At 42.4% G+C, this 23,644-nt stretch overlaps 1 protein-coding gene across 3 annotated transcripts in view; it reads left to right on the top strand.

The window, feature by feature from the left end:
* The first annotated feature begins 20,621 nt into the window (after positions 1–20,621).
* RBM33 (RNA binding motif protein 33) overlaps positions 20,622–23,644 on the top strand; it is a 103,501-nt gene continuing 100,478 nt past the window's right edge. For all 3 annotated transcript variants that reach the window (XM_067291949.1, XM_067291947.1, XM_067291948.1), the window contains exon 1: positions 20,622–20,858. In XM_067291949.1, the coding sequence (XP_067148050.1) occupies positions 20,831–20,858 (28 nt within the window). In that variant the 5' untranslated portion in view covers positions 20,622–20,830. The remainder of the gene's footprint in view (positions 20,859–23,644) is intronic.

Here is a 23,644-nt window from a genome sequence, read left to right as displayed (position 1 = left end):
TTCACATTGATCAGTCGAATAGTAATGGCTTCGCATTTCAGCAAATTTGCACAGAGGATAGCAAAGCACCTTAACAGCATCCCTTATGGAAGCTCGAGAGATACGGGAGGGCGACTCAGGGCTACTTCCCCCACAGTAAAACATAGGCGACGGTGGGACAGAGCACTAAAGTTATGCCATAACATCCAGCAATGCCGCAGGATAACCATAAAGGGGAAAATTGTGTAAAACCTTGTGGAAAAAAATCCCCTTATTCACACAGAAATATAATACCTAGGGGCAAGAGAAATTAAAAAAAGAACAAATGAACAAAAGGCTCTTGTTTTTCTCCACCATTTTTAAAGAGGATTAAGTGGGGATTTTTAAACATTTTTTCAGTCAATTTCTAATTTTTCTCAATATATACACTTTCTATTTTATTGGCTCTTACCAGACTCATTTCACATCCAAGCATTCTAGTTACTTTCTAGATTACTACTGCATATTTAGCAATTTTCATCACACAGCCACAGCTGTGCTTAGGTCTTTCATAATCAGGCTGTGCTGAATGGTGCATTTAAAACCCAGGAATGTCTAAGAATATTCCACTGGGCCTCATCTGAAATTTCTGGGAACCCCCACCAAACTTAATGGTCACTTGTGGTCATTCATGCTGTAAATTTTGCAGCAGGAGCAAAGCATTTAACCTTGCCTTCAAACCTTGGCTCCGTATCAGCTGAGAAGCAAGACAGCAATTACAGGAGTGAAACAGTATTAAACACAAAGGTATCATTTCTAGTTCCCCAGGCACAAATCCCTGGGATAATATTTTGAGGAAATATCACTGTTCTTGTTCCCTTTTTACATTTGGCTCTAGGTATCTCTTCCTGGTCATTCTTGGAGACAAATACTCTGCTAGATGGGCTTTTGGTCTGACCTGAGACACATCTACTTAAATGTCTGTATGACCAAGATTTAACTTTTCAAGATTTCAGCCATTTGGAAGAATTACAGAGGGAAAAATAGAAAAGAAAAAGAAAAAAGAAAAAGTAATGTTTTTAAACTTTCTCCATTGTTCTTTGCATCATTTTGTAGGAAATGGAAAAGTATTAAATAGCTACAGAGCCAGAGGAAACTCAAATGGAAAAGGGAAACCAAAATCCCTAATATCTCATGTTATTTCCTACAAGGCAAAAAGAGATGAAGCGAGCACTGACATTTTCTTAAGGACTGAAAAAATCAAATGGTAAAAGTTGTTAGAAAAAAAAATGTTCCACTTCAAATCTGCAAGAGAAAATCTGCTACATCTTCTTTTTTTCAGAAAAAAGCAGCCTCTAGTTTTCAATTAATTCCTAAGGTAACCTCTTCACTGCAGTGTAACCCCTCCACATCACAGTGCCGATTGAAGGGGATGTGGAGGGAAAAGAAGAGGGGGTTTCCCGGAGTGCTTTGTGCCGAGGCCGTTCGGAGTTGCATAGCAGCTCGCGGACAACTGCGGACAGCAGCCCCCAGCTATAGCAACGCCTGGCGTGACGGCCGGCGGCTGTGCCAGCCCTGGGAGCAGCCCCAAATCCTGCAAACGCAGAGACACCATAAAGCCCCTTTTGCTCCCTTTTCTTGTGTCGAGCCTCCTGGGAGGCACCACACAACATCTGGCGCTGGTGCTCTTAATGATCTGTCTTGGATGGAGCTTCTACATCCAAAATAAGCAGAGAAATCTACCCCATCTATGCACTTTGCATGTGCATGCAACGGACCAATGTATTTCAGAGATTACCTTTTATTAGAGTCAGAAATATAACAAACGCTATGTTCTGTTACGTTAGTTCTTCAAAGTAACTGCTGGAACAAAATCAAATTGTTGCACATGGCACTTAGTCCAACAAAGCCTGGCTTTCAAACCAGAAAGGTTTCATAACAGCGCTCTCTCGGTCTGCTACAGAAGACCCCCTTTGCTAAACTCAGGCATTAACCAGTACTGCTAAGCAGGCTTGTTCACAGAATAGCTGCCATGGTCAGCAAGCCTGAGGTAATTCATACTGGCAGTGTAAATATATAGGCGACTAGGCTGCAGGCCGTGCAACGCAAAGTCAGCACAGAGGAGGTACCTGAGCACGCAGCAATCGGTTAGCAACCACAAGCACAAGGGCACTCAAGTGTAACTCCTGGTGGTAACAGAGGAACGTGACTGCTAGTAGCTGGCTTCTGAAAAACTAAATGCAAAAAATGCTTGCTGAGAAAAAAAACAAAATTAATCTTGACTCTAAGTGGCCGTCCGTAAAATGACACGCTCCATCGGCTGATTGCCAGGGACCTAAAGGGACGAGGCAGCCGCGCCAGGGAGCCGGCTGCCCGGCAGGCAGGCAGGGAGGGCAGAGCCGCCTGCCTTGCCTACGACGAAGCTCCAAACAGGTAGCAGAAGTGCGAGACTGGAAGCGGAGTTACCATGGTGAACTACCCGGCACGAAATGACCTCACTGGAGACTTCCTCCTTATGGGATTTCCGGGGAATGCAGCAAAGCTTATTGTAATGCTAATTTTCTTACAAGGCTGTAGTGTCGCCCCACGTCGGAGGCTGAGACTTGCTGGTTGCAGGACCAGTCCTCTTCCCGCTCAGGGGCTGGCGAGCCTGGCTGCGAATCCTGCTTTAAGTCACAAGTAAATACTAAATTTCACTAATCCCCAGCTAGCTGCATCACAGGAGTATCGCACGCACAGCGGACAGATTCAGAGCCAGGATCTCAGGGCCGTGAAGAGGTGAGGGCTGCAGCTCTCAGTGGCTTCCGCACTGGTGGCTTTAAGTTTTACAGACTCTAAATGCAATCACATTTGGCAAAGTCCCATTATCCCAAGGCAGAGGAGAATGCTACTTCAGAAATAAGCTTAAATGTAAGCCAAACTTAGTTGTCTGCTAGGACAGCATTTTCGGAATGCGGTATGTGTGTGTATGGGTGTGAAGGGATGCATATGGGACATCCTAACACACACACACACAAATCTCTACCTTCATGCAAGGTTATTTACACATCTAACATATAGATGAGTGTGGGATTTCCCCTATTGTACCAACAGTTGTACCAAGATGTTTGGTGATTCACCAGGGTCCTTTTAATGGCCTTACCCTGAATAAATCCAGTTCATGATTTGACTTCCTGTGATCTCCTCATTGTGTTTAAATTTATCCTGGGTCCAAGGTACCTCTCTTGTGCCGTTCTCTGGTCTCAGGCAGCCCAGCAAGGTCTCTGAAAAGACACAGACTTGCAGGTAAGGGGCATCCCACTTCCACAGGATCGAGGGTTCAAGCTGCGTGAACGTGTGCAGTCAGAGGGGAGGCAGCTGTTCCCCCCCTGTGGGCAGTCCCAGAACATTTATATATCCAGGAAAACTGTTCTGATTTTGCTGAAATCAAGTGCAAGTTTTTGCTTAAAAGATCCATATAACATTCAGTAGCATTCATTTGCTTTAAGTTTTGTTTTCTCTCTGGGTGCTATATCTCTTACTTTGATTATCCGCCAGCTTCTCTTTTCATAGATCCCCAAGATCAGAAGGGCTTCTGACAATTATTTTGTCTCATCTCCTGCAACAAACAGGCAACCGAGTTTCACCGAGTCCTCCACTGAGTCTATCATTTCTGGCTGAGCTAGGAAATATTTTTAAGTAAACATTCTGTTCTTAATTTAAAGTCCTCTAGTCACGAGTATGACACCACATTTTTAGGTATAGGCACACATGTATATTCACACATGCACATATTCCTTTTAAAGATTACAGAATTTGCAGATTTTCCAGCAGGAATTACTTGAGAGCTTCCAATAAAGGAGGCTGTTTCTAAACTGTGAGATGGTTTTTTTACAGTTACCTGAAGTATATATAAGCAATGTGTATTTAGAGCCCACTTCTGATCTTACCCATTAAATAACTGGCTTCCCGGAGTGAGGTTGTAGGGTTCCATTTGTTAATGACTGTGGACTGATCTGAAGGTCTGTTTGGCAGATAGCTATCAGCAGTGCTCCTGGGACCAACACTCTCCCTTTTTCTTAAGAGTCAAAGGCAGAATTGTTTCCTAGCATGAAAAGTCAAATTCAAATGAGCAATGCAATCACTTGCTCTTGTCTGCACAGGGCACACCCAGGACAATTGCAGAGCTATGGAGGAAGGAGAGGTTTCAGCAATGTCATTTACTAGCCCAAATCTCTGCGGTACCAGGAACAAGAAGATCCATGAGTGATGCAAAGTAGTCAGCGCTATTTTTACTCCAACAGGAAATCATGAGTACCTATGGGAAAGGTTAAATGAGCACTCACAAACAGAGGATGGACTATTTTCTATGTTTGCAGACATGCTCAGGTTTGGAGAGAAGGCAAGAAAGCAACTAGAGAAGCTAAATTGATGACCAAAGTGTCAGCTAAAGGAGCCTAAACAGCTCAGCGTTGTTTGTCCCAGATCCTCAGAAGTTCAAATCAATGTCTCTCCAACTCTGACACATTGTTTATAATACCTGAAGCTACTGGTTATACTTGGAAGAGGCCCTTTTTTTATCTATGTGGATGTGCCGTGCCATATATTTGAGTGGCTGTGGCGCTAACTTAAAAGAGCTTTTGCAGATACAGTTAATTTCACTCACCAAATGGCATAGATTGCACTAACAGAAGCATTTATTTGCTAAAATAAAGCTTAATCTAGCAAAAGGGATTCTGTTATCTGGGACAACAATTCTGTTGGAATAACATTTATGGGTGTTGGCTTCTAGAGACACTTGAGTTTGTGCAACTAGGCTGATATCTCTGTTAACCTTGATCCTGGGATTCACACTGCCCACGTTTATACTGCTCTGTTAGCTTATCCATGAGGACTACTCATTTACATCCACATAGCAGATCCTTAAAGCACCCCCAGAGTATCTGCAGACATGTCCATACTGTGCTTTGGGCATCCTAAAGTTATCCCAGAAATTCTTTTTGCATCCACATAAGACCCCTTTCCCGCTTCTTCCTCCCTCAGCCCATTTGCATCACTCTCCAAACCTGCTGCTTTGCTCATGCACCGTTTCTTATCCCCACCCATGGTTACCTTGCACAGCAGCATGTTACAGTGAGCTGCAGCTCATGAGGGTGAGGGACAGAGCAAGAGGCTCTTAACAACTCCTTACGCTATTTGCAAGATGGTCTTTGCAAGAGAAACCAGTTGTCCTGTTTCTCAGCCCTATGATCTGTGCTCGCGAGCCACTCTGCAGGACATAGCTCGACAGAACAAGGCACAAATCTCAAGTGCACATTGGTAAGACATCCTTCTCCTTCAGACAACTGGGGAATGCTGAATTCAGGGTGGAAGAGGCCTTCTGCATCACCCAAGTTTAGGTGTCAGTTTGGTACCAAATGGAAGAGCCCTACTGGCTCAGAATGAACCATCCCTGGAAATTACATTGTGAAGTGCAAGGAGAGAGCTGGATGAACCTGGCTTGCATTTTGTCAGCACTAAATGCTAGCGTTAGATAGTCCTAATTGCTAGGAGCTTATCTCCTGTGTATTTCATCTTTAACATCTAGGAGACTGCTGCTCACAAGTCTACTGACAGTTTGTGAAGTAGATTGGAGAGGACATCACACTCTTTGATTTCTGTAATCTGGAACAAGTGACTTTGCCTCTTCAAGCCCTTATTCCCTTTCCCATCTTCTCTGTTTTACCTTACTAGACCAACCTTTTGTTGGGACAGGAATGCTCTTGCCGTGAGCTTATGCAGTACCTTATGCAATGGCACCACTCCCTCAGCAAATTTTTAATCGACATTGGCATGTTATAAATAACAAAGAGAAAGTGGAGATCTGTTATCTTTTGCAAGCCTTGCTTCCTCCCTGCTTTTTGGCTTCCCATTTTAAGTCAAGTCACAGGATGCTACCACGGCCGCGATTCGGAAACCAGACCACGTGAGCAGCCACCGCGCTCTGGTCCCTGGGACTCGGCAGAGGCGCGAGGCCCAGGCACCTCCGCGAGAGACCCTGCCGCAGCCGCTGTCCCCGCCGGGCCAGGCGCAAAGTCAGCACGCTGGACAGCAGGGCTGCCCGCACCGGCCGCGGGGGCCGGCCCTCCTCCCGCGCCCGCTCGGCAACGCACGCCATCGTCAAAAATGAGAGGCGACTTTATTTTTACATTCAACCTAATCCCGGAGAACAGGATACGGTACAAAGCTTCCTCCTTAATGCTGTGCTCCTCAAGCAGTTTGCTACTTGTGTTTTTTACCAATCTAACACAGAAATTAAGAGATCTGTCACATAATAACTTTTCTTATTTAAGCAGACAACAAAATGCTTTGGGTTTTTTTCCAAACAGGTAAAAATCAAGCTTGTTCCATACTTCCAAAAGAAGTTTTAGCTGTGTTGCAGCTATTTAAATGAACTTCCAAGATATTTTATTTTTTGAGGTTAGAAAGTGTTCTTGTCTTGAAATATTTTGCCTTAGCCTAGTTGCTTTGTCTAACTAAATCAATGTGCGTCTAACTGATGTGTGACCCAAAGATAATGACTGTATTTTTATATCAGTAAAAACTTCAAAGGAGCATTTTCATTGCAGACTATAAAACTGTCCTAAAATATTCACAGACATCCTCTACATCAGGAAACATATACATATTCATTGGCACTTTTTATTTATCTTCAGAACACTACAATAATTTGATTCTGAAAGGCCAAATCAAACAGAAGTCTAAAAAGCCTTTGTATTCAGCCAGGATTCTTCAACAGCTTCTGAGGAAATGATTAATATTACTGCAGTTACACTGAGTAGACAGGATTATTAATTAAGACATATTGGTTTGCTCTGGTGCTCTCTATCCTCAGCTGAAGATCTGTCAAGTTATTGTAGTTTGTACAAAAGTTTTCTCTGCATACTAATTCTCATTCTTCTAAAATGAAAACTCACTTGAGGTCTTTATACTTTTAAAGATCTTGGGGCTACATTCACTGAAAAAAAATGGCAAAATTCCTATTGACTATATTCTGAACAGACTCAATCCAAAAATATATTTGTTACAGAACTAAAAGTAACTTACTGTTCCTCTAATAGATAAAAACATAATTTATTTTCAGGGCTTTCAAGTCTGGGAGCAATTTTCAGTAGTCCTGTGTTCTGTGGAATGAGGGTCTTTGAGGAGACTTGGGTTTGACTTGCTGCAGAAATGAAATCTTGTCTCCTGAAGAGAGGAAGAATGATTCAATAGTACTGTACTAGGCTGAGATTTAGGAAACAGGAGTTCAGCTCTGCCACAAGGTCAAACTTCCCATATGACCTTGGACAATTCACCTGTGAATGCCTATGCTGCAGTGCAGTTTTGCGTAGAGATACCCAGATTAGTCTGGGAAGCAGTCTCACTGTGATAAAAGTGTACTTGGAGCCTCATGTTATTGTGGCTGGGCTATTTCTGGGTCCTGAGCCAGCTCTAAATGGTATCTTTACACTGATCTGCATTGTAGCCCTGAGGGTATATCTATACTGCAGCGATAGACTTGAGAAGACTGGAAAATTAGTCTAGACTGAATTCTAAACTGCTGCAATAGCTGAGGTAGCTCAAATATCTCTATAAACCATTAGCCCTTCTGTAACATTTTGTTCTTCATTTTAAAATGGGGATGATAGCGTTGACAGGTGAGGTGAGGATAAGTGCTCTGTTGGGTAGGAGGGTTATGGTACGGTGTAAGTTAGATCCAAAACATTAAAAAGTGACCTTAATTTTGAGTGCTCACCTGCTTCTTAGCTAGGTCTTTACTTACAATGGTATTGAACAATGAAAGCTCCATATTAAGTTATATGTATTTGTATGTAAAAATGGAGTCAAGCAAAACTACTTTTTGAGACACTTGTCTTCAGTCTCATGTATGTCTGTCTCAGATTCCCTGTCTGTTGACTAGAAATAACAGTTTGCCCTTGTAATGAGCTTCAAAACCTTTGGATGGAAAGAGTTTTCTGCTTCTTGAGTCAGAACGAACTATGTTGATAAAAACACTTACAGCAGAATCACTGGCTATCCCTGTGCTAGCAAACCAAACAGGGCCAACACATGGGTCTGTCCCTGCCATTAAATTCATGATATGGTTTCTGCTAACTAGTCCTCATCCAAATGGGGTGAACAGAGTTTAGTGAGCTGGGCCACTCGCTCTCAGGGCCAGAGGGTTTCTCTGATCACTTCTATCTGCTAATGCAGATGTAGCCCCCATGTTTGTTCTAGGATGTTTGTTTTTTAAATAATGATCCTATGTAAATGGTGCAAGAGGAGACTGTGCTGGCTGAATATCTGTGACTATATCAAGATTTCAAAACTTTCCAGCACAAACAAGCCTAAGTGGCTTCAGATAACGTAATGATTAAAACAGTACTGGTGCCTAACAGATGGAAATTTCTATTTTCCCTAAACAAAAATGGCAAGGAACTGAAACAACCTGGGATTTCCTATTTGTGACATAGCAAATTTGATCCAGAATTAAATGAAAGACAGTAAATAAAATAATTCTTCCATTTCTTGTACTACTTTGTCTAGTAGCTGCTCAGAGTGCAAATTGATTCAAAATCTTCTTAAAGCTTTCACCACAGTGATGCTCTTATGAGACATTTATATTTCATTATTTTTGCAGATTCTTACCAAGGATTGGATCTGCACTTTCCTAGGCATTTTAGACTGTCCTTACGTGAAAGACGTCATGGTGTAAATGCACAAAGGAAGACAAGCCATGTATTTAAAAAACAGTCCCAAGGATCATAAAGGAGCAGAGGAAAAATTACAGCAAGCAAAATGGGCAGTCTCACACCATGCTGCCTGTGAATAAAGCAAGCTCTTGTTTTATATCCTAAAGTAAGCACAGCCATTTCAGCATTGCTAAGAGGTTTTCTTCCGAGATAAGCAAAGGTCAGTAGTGACTCCTGCTCTATCCATCACGCGCTTTCCATCCCTGGGACTCCAAACTTGACTTTTATGTAGTCAGTCAAAGACAAAGGACAACATTGAGGGACTTGGGACATTTTTTTTCTAAGTAGTTACCACATTTCAATGCAGCTACCAAAGAAGCAAAGTATTATTTACCATCTGTAAGAGTGCCGCAAGCTGGCCGAAAATGCTCAACATGCAAGTAACCTTTCCTCAAGGCAGTGAACTGGTCATATGGAATTTAAAACGGTATATCTTTTACCAGCACAGGAACTGCCAGCACATTGCAAAGGCTCATGAGAAACACCTAGCATCATCCTCTCCTTAAAAGCTTAACAGTAAAGACTTCACCTGAGCAAGAGCTTCCTGCAGGGGAGAGCAAAGACCACTCCAGAGGCAGAGAGCAGGAAAGAAACTCTGACACAGGGGGTCTCTTCATCATGCAGATGAAGGTGAAAGCTCCTGGGTGCTCCTCGCCCCACGCAGGCGTTCCCAGTTCCCGCCGGGCTGGAGACGTCAGCCCAGCCTCCCATGCAACTCCATCTGCTCCAGTTTAGGCAGCTGCCCCCACCAAAGGGCTCTCCAAAAGTTAGGGCCTGCACTGCCCAACAGCAGTGAGGGGAAGGATATTTTACACTATCCCCTCATTTTCTCCTATGTCATGGCATAACTGAGCCTTTGCCTCAGCACATGTAATGAGATCTGGCCCCTTTTGCACTGCCATGACCATTCCTTTGGCGGATATATATATGAAAAGATACTGTTCTGGTTGATGGGGAAAAACTTAATTAAATAAAGTCCTTTGGACTTTCACTCGCTGATTAAGCACTGCTCTTCTGATAGATTTCTGATTCTTTCACATTTATCCTGTGTCTACTTTTTTTCAACATAGTCTTTCCCTGTGCTGCTTGGATATAAATCTTGCTGTTTTTCCTTCACCAGATTTTCAGTTCTCACTTTTGCTGTAACTTTTGCTGTGGTCCCATTTCAGTTTGACTGAAGATTTGCTGATAAACTGGTGTATCTTATGGCAAACGCTATTCTGTCTACTCATACAGTTTTTTAATGCACCATCCTTGCTATAGTCAGCAAGACTGCAGACTGCACTAACACATACTTCTTCTGGGAACCACAAATTGAAGTTGGCCTTTCTTAGATAATATTCCATCTGGAAATTCCACAGAAAAATATTTTGTCTGAAAAATGAGCATCGAAAGCCTTTTTGGAGTCTTTTTTTTTTTCCCATTCTTCTTCTCTCAAAGTTAGGAAGAATATATTGGTCTCAATGGCAAATATCAAAGCATTTAATTGATATTCATATCCTTTCTCTGTCAAGTGGAAGTCACTGTGTAAAACTCAAATCTCTGTATCCAGCAAAGCCTGAGTTATCATCAACAGCTTCTGCGTCAGGACTGTCTATGGTTTGAGTTCTGTTGTTGTGCTTAGCTGGAGCTTTGTCTTTTTCTTGTTGCAGGTCTTACATTTTTTTTTAATTATTATTATTTTTTACTTTTCTTAAACAGAAGTCTTGCAGCATTTTTTTCTTTCTTTGGTTTCTCCATAGAAACTCCTCATATCCTGTAGTATGAGGACAAATCCAAAAGTTGTCACGCTTTCAGCTACCCTGAGTTCACTCCTCAGCCTGGAAGTTCCCTCTGCAATACAGGTTATCTTTGAGGAAATGAAAGCTTTAGCCTAGACAGATGACGTAAAGCAATCCATGAAAATCCCATGACTATACACATTATGATGGGTATGATGGGATATTTATACACCATTTAGCAGGAGCAAGACTTGATCTTTGGCTTTGTGTAAAGTGTCTTTTCAGTTATTGGGGCTTGTATGTGCAGAGAAAATGTAAAATTCTCTTTTACTTAGTGGATTTAGGATTAAACTCTAAAAGGAAAGGGTTGTCCTCCTCATCAATGAGGAGCCTAATACAGAGCATCCTACAGTAAATAGCTTGCTGGTTTCTTAGGGACTTTGCTGGGTGATATGTGGTACGGCTGCTGCTAAAGACTTGCATGAAAAGCATAGCTTTGAAATAATAAAATAATGTTTAAACTCCATTGACTAATAAGATCATGGAGAGTTACAACACACACAGATAAATACAGGAAGGAAACGGAGGCACAAAAAGGTGTTATGTCTTGAAAAAGGCCCCATAAGAAGTCAGTAGCAAGACTAAGAATAGAAATCAGGCGTCCAGACTCCCAAGCTTGGCCTCTAGGTGCAAGAAAGCACTGTCTCTCTTCTAACGGGATTCACTTTTTATCTTATCATAAGGCTGAAGTAACCATTGAGGGGACCATGTAAACCCAAGCATTAGATACTCATCTTTTCCAGTAACGAAATGCCTAGACATTTTGGCCTGCCTATACCAGGGTGTCAAATGACCTTTTCCACAGAAAGCAGCACCAACATATGGTGGTGACATGCACAACATCATGGCATTGTATCAATAATACCAGGCCATGTCCTTTGAAAATTTCATTTGCATTAGATGGACCACCACAATATCTGGCACACTCAGATGCATAAAACTTAGAAAGTAGTAATAATGAAAGCGACAGCTGCTGAGTCACCCTGATAGGCTGGTCATTGCCTGATTTCCTGCAGAACTATTTTACTTGCAGCAGGTGTTTTTCCTTCAATTTCTGTTTAAAGACTAAAGGACTTTTCCCTCATTATTTTCTCATATCATACAAGGTATTCTAACAGCTGCTGGAAGTGGAATACTGTGTTAACAATATGTAATTTAGTAAATATGTCCATATTGACACTGAAGGAAAACCTGAGATTGCACAACTGCACTGTGTGTCTTTATCATACTGTAAGTACAGTTTCAAACATAATGAGATTTATTCATAGCATATTTACTCCACTGAAGTGAGCATAAATATGTAAATGTCTAAGGCTTAGACTGGGAATTGCCTACTGCTGCTTTCAAGTCATGCAGCCCTCTTTGCACTCTAAATGCAGGTTGACAGCAGAAAAGGCAGAACTGCACTTCCAAGGAAAGTATTACAGAAGGATCAAGCTTGCATATCATTATCTTACCCCTGAATCCTAATACAGACTGACAGTGGACACACAGTTGTAGCTTTCACACTACTTTAATGGAACGACTACAGAGAGAGAGAGAGCAAGCAAACATTTCTGATTGGGGCAGCTCCCACTGGAGTACGGTTTGAAGGAAGAAAGCTCCCTTTTAATACGATACAAATATGAAGCAAAATAATTTTGTGTTGAAATACATATAATTAAAGGGAGTTGATTTGGTTTGCTGGTTGTTAGGAATGAACAGGGCAGCCGAGCGCCTGGCACCAGCACTCAGATAAAGTCTTTTCTGAGTGAAATAAGTACAAAATACATGTTGGGAAAGTTATTCTGCTGAAGCCAGTTGATGCAGTTCTATCAGCTTCTGTGGAGTATGAGCCATCAAAGACCTGTTTCAAAGGCTAGCAGGCATGAGCGACTGTGTAAAGGTGAGGGAACTTTACATGGGAGTACATAAAGGTGAGGGACCATGCTTACAGCTTTCTCTGAGGCAGAAAGCTCCAAGTTGCAAATAAATAAATAAAAAGATGTGGTAGAAAAATTGCTCACAAGGCAATTACTGAAGGGTAGTTGGAGCAAGAGAGAATAATACCAGCTTTGCAGCTGGGATTTCGGGTCTAAGCAAATATCTGAGTAATCGTCTGTAGCTATGTACACATTTTAATTCACACCTTTCCACTCACTTATTGCTTCTGTGCTAGATACGTTTAAAAAAGTGAATCAATTGCCCATAAAAGGTGTCAGATCGTCAACAATGAAAATGAAATTCCCTGGTCGCTGAACAGACCCCGCACAGCACTACAAACTCCCACTCCACTTCCAGTGCCTAGCCAAATTGCCTCCCATGTAACCTGGAGGGTATCTCATTGTAAGTGGTCCTTGGTCCTGGCTAGAATTCCTCTCAGCACTTCTAATACAATATGATCCCTTTAGACCTTGCTTTAGTGCCCATGTTCAAGCATGAAGAATTCAAGCTGGAACAGGTGCAGAGTAGGATGATTAACACAATCTGGGGAACAGGGAGTCTTTCACAAGCAGAGCTGCCAACACTATCAATTTATGTGGTAGACAACTGCTTTGGGCAGTGACCTACTGGATTTCCAGCTATCTGGCAGCTTAGGTTCTTGGATGCCTGGAAATTCAGGAGAATTTCACAGAGCTCACACAGAGCCACTTGATGTGGAACGAGCGGTGTCTGATACGTCCCAAGTCCCTAGAGTGGTGCAGAGTCAATTCGTGTTTGTCGCTTCTGGATCTGCAAGGGCAGAAGTATACAAGGGGAACTCGGCTTACGTACCGTTGTAAAGGCTAGCTGCTGTCTGTGCTTATAGTGGGATGGGAAGGAAAAATGCTGGGAAGGAAAAAATGCCGCTTATGTTAAAAGATAAGGTCAGCACATAAGAACAAACAAGTGTGGACTGGCCAGGAATACATTTACACTGTGAACTGGAAGATCCCACCTAAATGCTAGTATAATGATGTTGCAGTATAACCTTCCACTGAGGGAGGTGGAGGTAACAACCTAGCTACTTTTTTAAAGAGCTTGAACTTTTATGAAAGGCTTGGATAAAAAATTGGCTGCAATATTAGGGATTAAATCTGGTAAGCCCAAAGATCACATTCTGTTTTCAACCTTATGTTCCTCTCTCATATAAATCATATTATCTTCTCTCCTGTCCCCTTAGCCTTTCTCTGGAATACCCTCTATATTCTTTATCCCTGAGCATTAGCAGTGGCATGATTCTGTGTTTTCCATTTTATGTTATTAAATTGTCGGCTCTTTGCAACAGCACTGATTTCTTTATAAGCTTTCTGCATATATGTCTTAAAATCAGAAAGGTAAAGGATCAGAGATCTTCAAATGGCATCATCTAGCTTAGCTGACAATCTGATCCGATCATTGAAAGAACTGCCTTGAAATCAAAAGATTGCATCCCCATTTTCTTGAATTGTATAACCGTCCCCCATCTTTTCTAAACTTTACAACATAATCATAATCGTCACATTCTGAAATCAGCCATGAATGAAACTCATTTAAGGACCTGGCATCTTGAAGTCATTGGAAATCTCCTACAGCTCAGACCCTAAATTTCCACCTGAGCTGAGAGCTGGTACTTTGCAAATAAAAACTATACAAATCCTATGAATTTCACCCAGTGAAAGCCACTGGTAACTACCTTTCTTGTTACAATCTCCCTTATAAAAGTCTATGAGAATCTTTAATACTAAGCTACGAAGTGCCAAAAGAAAAGACAACAACCTAGAACTTAAAAAATAAGGTCTTTTTAATTAACGATTTAAAAACAGAGGAAGGCACCTTATGTACCTTTTTCTTATCTTGCAGATAAAGACCTCTTGGATAAGCTTGGTAAATCCTTATCTGCTAGATAAAGGACCACTATGATGGACCTTATCGCTTAATTAAATCCTAGTACTATGTACAATGAAGTCAATAATTTGTTATACAAGATAGCACTACAAACTGTGTCTGCTTTGGCCAATGCACCTCTATTGGTTCTCTGTACCACAGCATGCTGCAATGGGTCATGTTTCACAACCCGTTCCTGGGCAGGAAGGAACTCGTTATAGAAAAGGTGCCCAGCTTAATGTGGATAGCTTGTGATAAATAAATTTGTTGGATTGACTAGATAAACTAAGGTCCTAGAAAGAAACTGATTTGATACGCAGAGCCTTACTCTATCAGTTTTCCTTGTAAGGAAATTAGTGGAATGTGAAAGACTTGTGAATTTTGGCCCAAATAACATACTGATGCTATGGATCAATGCAATGCAAAATGCAGATAACCACAATTAACATTGAAAGATATTGTGAAATCAGTGGAAGAAACTCAGCTTTTGGAAAAACACATGATGAGGTCTAAATCCTGACCATCCTTCTACTCATTAAAGTTCACATCAGTCAATGCCCGCATGCATCATGGTAAAAAGACAGACTGGTCAATAATAGCTATAGCACCGAATATAATACTAGGTCTCCCTGAATACTAAACCCAGTCCAAATGATTCTCTTTTCCACACTGACAAACATATTTGCATAAAGAAGTCTAATACTTGCAGTGCTTCATTTCACTAATTGGCTTATTGGTAGAATGCTAGGGTGATCTATTCCTGAAGTTCTACTGGCAGCAACAATTTTGTACATATGGATAATCCATAAAATCATGTGCATTGCATCTCTAAATCGCTGACTCCATTATAGCCTCTAACCATTTCTCATTAGGCCCAAAACTTGATTCTTCCTTACTCACTACAGCAAGGATAAAAACGGCTTGATCCTGCAATATGCACCAAAGCTCTATATGCCAGGAGTCTTTTCCTGGTAAAGGAGGAAAATTTCAGAGCTGAGATCTGCTACTGCCTGCAGTCCTGCTCAGCCCTGTCAAAATATAGACTCTACAGCTGGGATTTGTTTCCTTTCACTTTTATCAAGACAGGTCTCCCATAACTAAAATTCATCATTTCGCCCACCTAAAGGATGTAAACAGAGGAAGTTAACACAGCTAGCTTAGATTAGGCACCTAACTTTTAGACAACTAGAGCTGGAGAACGTTTATCATTCCCTTAGAAAGAATTCCTGAGAAGTCTCTGAGCACGCAGCTGCAGCAGTGCTACAACACAGATGTCTATCCATGAAGGATGGGACATCAAAATTCTTGGGTGCTCAGCATGACAAAAGATCTAGATATGGATCTTGTTTATATGAAGACGATGACTGCTTTGAAGTGTGTTATCTTTACTTATTTATGTAAAGGATAAGTTCAGAGTTACATTGTTAATATTGAGTGGAGAAAACTCCTGTCTAGAAGAGACTTCAGGAGAGGAAGAATCAGATCCTAGGCAGACATTTCATGGACCAGTGCATAAATTGTGCAATCTAAACCACCCTTCCATCTTCCCGGATTGTGAGGCCCACACTGGCCACTGGGATAGCTGACTACAGGGATAAGCTGCAGTAACCATAAAACTAGTCTAGATTATGCCAGCCAGAATCATCACTGTTGGTGTTATTTTGTAAACTGAGCATCTCTGGATGTCTACATCCAGATGGTTTGCTGCCATCACATCCTTTCTACATCTCAACCATACTTTCATAAAGCTGAGGGCATGAAAATTTCTGCCAGGAACCACTGATATTAAGGCTAGTCTAGGTACACTCTGAGCTGCCAGAGTGGTGTGTAGGAGTTCTTGGATTTCACAGCTGGATACTTCTAGCAAATCATACTCCTTTCTAAGCATAGTCCCTAAGGATTTCCCTATAAATGCATAGACCTAGTTCTTGCATACCTGGCAAAGCTCTTCCTGTATGCTTGCCAAGTTTTAAAGGGCAAAGAATCAACAGCTGAAAATTTACGCCAGGAACCTACAATGATCCAAAATCATCCCCCGTGTAATTCTGGTAAAACCAGCAGAGTTCCAGAGGAGAAGATGTTGGCTTAGCAAAGTAAATTTTCACTGGCATTTGAGCAATACACAATATCAATTAAAGCAGAGCTAATTATTGCTACTATTATTTGCATTGCAGTAGTTCCCAAAGGCCTTTAACAGGATTACAACCGTCTGGTGCAAGGAGTTGCCAGGAACATAAGTTCTGATCTGGAAGTTCATGTATGATAGCTAATATTTTGTTCCTGTGCAGAATGGGACTAAGTTCAATGGGGCTCCACAGAGCACAAGGTTCTCTTCCTCCATATGGCCCACAAGAATCTGGGCCACAGAAGTTGCTTGTGATGCTTTGGGCTTTGCCTGCAGTCACCATATGTCTTTCAGCTTTTTACAGAGTGGAAGAGGCAAGGTTGGCCTATGTTCAGAGAAAGAAAGCCCTTCCCAAAAATCAGCATTTGGGTAAGGCCAACAATGCCTTACACTGGCTCCTCATCAGGAAACCTCTTCTCAGGAAACACTTCTAATATTTGCTTTTTCTGATATGTTCATCATGGGATACATCTCCCTTTGCCTAGGAATGGGGAATCTTACTTAGACATTTTAAGTTATTCTTGAAAGAAGGGACTGCCTAACATTTGCCAGCTTCACTCTGATTCACCTGCTGCCACAGTCACCAGATGGGCTTCCTGGTGAAACAAAGCAAAGACTTACTCAGTAAGACTTCCAACATCCAGACTGAAAAAAAATCCCACAAAATTACAGATAAAATGCTGTAACATGTTTAAGATCTGGATTCCTCTGTCATTTCTTCTTCTTCCCTAGATCTCTAAAACATACTGCAAACTCTGGGGTCCAGCACAATGCCTAGTCTTCTGCGTGCTGCCCTCCGTTCACAACCCAAAGCTACAGCCTAAATCTCCTTCCTGCAGCCACAGATACGCTGCTCCATCTTCCCCTTTGGCTCACAATGAATCAGCCAAGGGATGCGTATTACACAAATGCCAAGCTGGGCTAAGCCTGTGGTTGCACTCCTTGGATGTCTGGAGGCCAGTATTGCTTCACTTGCCTTCAGCTTGCTTGCTGATTACTGCTATCCAAGCTAGATTGTAATTTATATCCTTCAGCCTGGGTTGGGGCTGCTAAGAACTTAAGTGATATTCTACGCTATACTTCCATAATTTATGCATTCTGTTGAGATTTTGATCTTTTTAGGGACTCCACACATGAAGCATTAATAACGCACTTGACAGACACATTGCTTGCTTAGACCCTCTCTCAGGATACAAGGCTTCCTGTTCTCCCACCCTAGCAGCTGTTACAGGGGTCCTTAGGTCACGTTGCTCTGAAAAAATTACAACTGAAATAAGATGCATCAAGTGGATTGCAGACAAGAAGCCAGATAAGCTGCAACAAGTGGATAAACAACTAACAAGAATGAGGGAGAAAACAGAATGAAAATTACAGTGATAGCAAAAGCTGATACACACGAACGCTGCTCTCAGTTCTGAAACTATGGTTTGTCTGGAGGCTATAATATACTCAAAATGTTTTTTGTTCAGAATTTACCACATCGAGATTTTCCTCTTTTTTTTTGGTTGTTTTAATCCTCAAATCCTCTTTTCTTTTTTGTTTTAATTCCTTAAATTAGATACTTATTCACTTTTAAAGTCTCTCCTATTTTCTTTTCTGCCTTTACCCTTCTGTGGAATGTGTTCAAAGAGAATGCATATTTCACCTGCGTGTATTTTTTAACAGGTACTGCTGCCTCCAAAGATTGCCACCATCATCAACAGGTCAAAGAGCACACCCAGAGGTACCTGTAAGAGAATGATTTTGCACACCTCATTTGTGCACTCTAAATCCAGAATTCCCTGTCAGGTGAAATAAATCATTCGCTTCATCACACAGCATTGCTGAAATAACCAAAGATCTGTATGTTTTGATTTCGTGTCTGGCTTGATAGACCTAGTCTGAAGGAGTTTAACTCTGAATGGAAGACAGGTGTCTCAGAGTTAGACACCACTTTGACAGGTACAAGAGGTTCACCATATGAAGGCTATTAGCCAAACTGAAGTATGGACCATGCATCCAGGCCAGCTTGCAGTGCTAAGGAAACAAAGATGCATGCTCAGACTGAGTGGGATTAGAAAGAGAAACCACAAAGAAGTAACTGTGGTAATAAATAAGTCAGCAGCATATTTATTTAGGGAATTTTTTGTTGATAACACTGTTCTTATTTCCTCCACATTAATTTTGAAGGGTTCAATGGAATTAAATTTGGAAGTCTGCTTAACTGTAGTTCTGACTGCCAGCTTTTTAACCACTTAAAAGTGTGTGCAAAAAATAAAGAATAATTTAAACAACAAAAAAAAAACATTAAAAAATGAGTCTGTCTGTTCCAAAAACAAGCTACTAATTATTTTGGAAAAAATGTTAAAATCTAAAGCTAGAATAAATAAAACTGAGAATGACTGTTGCAGTGGAAACAACTTATAGAAGTTAGGACACAACAATTTTTACTGATACATTAGAAAAAAAGATGTTAGCATTATGACAATGCTAACCCCAGTTTACAAAAGGGAATCTGAGACAGCTGATGTGAAGTAACCTTTTCCTGTAATGCAGCAAGCCAGTGCACAGCCAAGTTTACAATACAGGTGTCTTGAGTCCTGGCTCAGTTATTTAATATAAATATAATTTAATATATTATATATAAATATTGTATATTAAATAAATATAAATAAATAATCTCCCTTGCACGCCTGGAAACCCTTTTGTGTTGCACAACAGCTACCCAAAAGAAAGATTGCTACTGAGGTGTGATGGTTGCAATCCTGGCCCCACTGAAACCATCACGGTTTTTACCATTTCGTTTCACCAATCAATCCCCACTGATTTCAGTAGCATTCCCAGTTCACTTGCTACCCCCACGCTAGGCAGTCAAAGCTGGACAGAGGGACTACGTACTAAATTACTAGCAAAGGTAATTTGGACTGTTTGCTAAAGTAAAAGTAACAAATTGGCTGTGAGTTTGCAGAAATATACACAGAGCAAATCTCAAGCTGTACAGTTGCGAAGAAAAGCTAAAAAAAGAGACCAAATGCAATGCAGAGATGGGTCTGCAGGGAGCTGGGAAAAAAGTGACATGAGAACTTCCCTATTCTCCCAGCGAGGGTTTAATCAGATAATGCTGATAATTTAAATACTAACATTGTTAATTATTTCCACAGGGACTTGTCCACCTGGGAAAGTTTTGCCAGTTACTTGAACTAGTCTTGTTATACTAATGTAAGGCTCTGTTATTTCATTTTAGCTCGGATTAGGCTTCTTCTCAAATTGTACAAACTAAAAGTTTGTTTTCTGTCAAGGCTGACTTGTATATTATATTTAACCTGCTCTGACTGTATGGAGCACCACAAGCCCTGCTCCCGCATTAAATGGAAAACTAATGATGCTTTTTGGTGGACGTTTTTTTGTGGGGTCGGGGAGCTGAACCAATCTATACTGCAGCCACGGCCGGGAGACAAGGTTGGCAGGTTGTAGCTTCAGCCTCCAGTGAAACTGGATTAAGGATGGTAAAACCCCATAAAATAAAATAAACTCACAAAACCCATAAAATAAAAATATACACACCAGTGAGATGTGAGCAGAGGGGAAGAACAAACTACATGGACTGAGTTGTTTTAGTTTAGTTTATCTGCGCATACACAGACAGGCCTTAAAAGATGGAGGACCACACATCGATGCAACCTATCTTGTTTTGGGACATTTTAATCCCATTACTCATGCTTTTTTTCACTCGAGAGGGAGCTGGACACCGGGACTCAAGCTTCTTTCCCCCGTGCCCTGTCCCCCTGTCCCCCAAGTGCTTGCCCCCGGCGGGAGAAGGCAGCAGGACCCTCGCTCCCTGCGGCCTGGCAGAGCCGCGGCCACGCCGCCCTCCCGCCGCCATGTCACGGTCCTGACGCCTCGCCCACCGCGGGCTCCCCGCCCCGCCCGCCGCCGGCCCCTCCTGCGCATGCGCATCCCCTCCCGCCGGCGCACGCGTCCGGAGGGACCCAGCCAGCCATTCCGGCACATGCGCACTGCAGCCGAGCCTACCCGCCCGGCTCGGCGGGGAGAAGGCCACTGGGCGCATGCGCAGAAGGCCCTGTTGCTGCCCGGCGTAGGGAACGTCTCGGCTCCGGCTAACCAACCAGCGGCGCGCGCTGTTCCCCCTCCCCGTGAGGGAGGGACCGGTCCTCCACCGTCCCATGATGCAGCGCGGGGGCGGCGGCAGCGGCGACAGCGACGGTGGCGGCCGCCATGTTGTGGTAGTTTGTTGTTCTCCTGCGGTTGCTGCGCGCAGAGAGGCCGCGGGAGGGGAAGCGGCTGCGCCGTGAATCCGGGCCCTTCCCCGGCCCCCTCTCCCCGCCGGCCCTGAGGAGGACGCGGGGGCGCCGCCGGGAGCCTCCGCCGCCTGGGCAGGACGAGGAGCCATGGCTGCCGCCCTGGGAGGAGGAGCAGGTGGGTGCCCGCGGCCCGGCGCGGGGGCTCGGCGCAGCGGGGCCGGCCGGCGCCCGGTGGCGGCTGGGGCGCGCCAGGCGGCTGAAACTGACGCGGCCCTGGTCAGTTTCGGCGCGGGGCCGCGGCTGCGGGCGGGACTGCGGCCCCGGCTCGTCCCCGCCGCGCGGTCGGGGGAGCCGTGCGCTGCTCTTCGCCGGGGCCCGGCCGCCGAGCGGCAGCGCCGATCGCCTCGCCGCAGGGCGCCGGACCTGGGGGTAGATCCGTTTTCAGCTCGGTGTTTGTTTAGAGGCCTTCGTTCGCATAGTTCTTACAGCCGCGGTGTGTGGCCTGCTTTAGTAGCTTATCTCTAGTCGAGGTAGTAACTGTAACTTATTTTACAGACTGCCCAGAAGCAGAGGGTTACACTCGGCGAGTGTAAAATGAAGATAGTGCTTGACCCCAGGACTCTCAGGCGCGCTACTGCTCATCCTCTTGACTAGGGACACTTTTACCTGCAGCATGGAATGTGACAAGTCGAAACTCTGTGCTGTTCTGACTGATATCTTGAGCAAACTTTAAAATGAAAGCTTTCGACTGCGTGATTAAAAAAAAAAAAAAAGACTTGTGGGGGTCGCATTGGAATGTTCAACAGAGACGCAGTTGAGAGAATTTATCTAGTTCTGGTGCTATGGGCCTTGCTTTCACTAGGAATTAAAAGTTTTGTTTAAATGTTGTTCAGAGTTGTCAGTTAACACACTTGTCTTTGTATGAAAGGTGGTGGTGATTTTGATCAGTGTTTTTCTCTAAATAGCTGTCACAGTGAAGAGTGCGAGTTGTCCATGTGATCACTCGTCAGAGTGATCAGACTGTTCACCATTGCTGACTTAATTGGTAACAAAACACTTAAACACAACTAAATTTCCTACTGATGGTAAATATAAAGAAGTTCTCAAAAACAGGAGTTTTTAGGGGAAGACTGGGAATGACAGCATTGTAAAATAGTAAATAATTGAATATTTGGGGCCATGATTTATTGGTGTTAAATATATCGTAATAAAGAAGATACTTTACAAAAACGTATGTGCTAGTTCCTGTGGTTCACACAGGTTATATGTAATGTGAAAGAAAACTTTCAGGCTTGTGTTTTATATCTGGAAGTTTTTTCTAGTATTATGAGGACAGAGTATTTTAAAGAAAGGGTCACTTTCTAAACATTTTGATTCTTGGGTTTAAAACTCTGCTGCATCCTTTCGCATACAAATGTGTATGCAACAGACAACCTCCAGAACTAAGTGATGAAATGCGATTTTCAGACTAGTTTTTGTTGTTGTGAGTACTGTTTAGGTCTGACCGTGAATTAGAATCCCTTTGTACTAAGTGGGCACAAGCAGTTGTTTGTTCAGAGTTAACATTGTGTTCATCAGTAAACAGTGGTTAATTAAATATGATCCTTGCCCCATATAAATAGCGGTTGTAGTTTTAATCTAAATGATCTCAGTGCAACACTTACCTAAATGTGAAAGCCCAGAGGTGTCACACACAGTTTTATCTCACTTTAGCTAGACAAGGAAAAGTCCTGGTTGAAATTGTTAAACATACTTTAAATGCTAGGCTCTTCTTAGTGGTCTTTACACAAATGAAATATGCAATCCTTTTTGGAAATGGGCTTCTAGTAAAAGCCAATAAAACAGGAAAAAAAAAAAAGCATACAAGGTGAGAAGACCAGGTCCTTGTGGTTTTTCAGCTTAAATCTGTGACATTTTGGCTTAGTTGAAGTTTTAGCTGTGGGAAGTAATGTTTTAGACTCAGTTCTTGGGTACTTTGAAACAAACAAACAAAAAAAGACAGCTTTAAAATATGGAGATAATAGCAACCAAATATTTTGGTTCAAATAGAAAAGGCCTTTCATTAGTGATTGGTAAAGAAACACAAAAGTTCTTGGAAAAATAATTGGAATTTTAAGTTGACATCATTGCAAGGTGACAGTTGACAAGGTGAGATCGTTTTGACTTTGAAGATGCAGATTAAAGTTTAAACTTGCTTTAAGGGTATGACGCAGGGCTTAAAAGTGAAATGCGAAATGGCTGTGTATGCTGGACGTCTTAAGCACATTTGAAGGGATGGAAGGAAAAGGTGATTTGTCTGGAGGGTCTATAAAGAAGCAGTGTTTGTAGCCTAAAAGATTATTAATGATGAACCAGTCTCTTGGGCAATACCAGTTTGATCCATAAGAATAAAGTATTCATATATACTGTTTCTGTGACCAGATCTTTGTGTAGATGCAGCTAAACTTTTTAAGAATGGGGGTAAAGACACTTTGGTGACAGGATTCAACTGCTTATAATGTAACATTGTATAATTGCTGAAGTTTGTTCTTGGTGTTCAAAGTTTAGCTGGAAATTGACTGTAGTAATCTCATTCAAGGAGAGGAATGGGGGGGGGAGCTAAACAACAAATGATCATTAAAATGTAGCAAGGAGCACTTCTTAGTATGGTTGTTGGTGATCTGATACCACTGAACTGTAACCACTGAAGCATGAACTTCAGTAAGCGAAGGCTGCTGTAATTTTTATTCCTTCCTGATTAGTTCAGTTCTGATGAACTTCAGTAGTTTAAAAGATCTTGAATGCAGATATCCTTGGGGTGGGATTCATGAACTTTGCCGAACTTTGCTGGATCATGATATGGGACGGGATGGGGGGAAGGAAGAGCTGAAGAGGTTTCCATCTAGATGTTTACCCCGTGTTCCTGCCGAAGTCCTGTACTAAGGGTAGCTGAATGGGTGTATCTCTACCTCTGAGGCTGTT

Source organism: Apteryx mantelli, chromosome 2 (genome assembly GCF_036417845.1).
Source record: "Apteryx mantelli isolate bAptMan1 chromosome 2, bAptMan1.hap1, whole genome shotgun sequence".
In the NCBI taxonomy this organism is placed as follows: domain Eukaryota; kingdom Metazoa; phylum Chordata; class Aves; order Apterygiformes; family Apterygidae; genus Apteryx; species Apteryx mantelli.
This window is presented reverse-complemented; position numbering and strand designations above follow the sequence as displayed.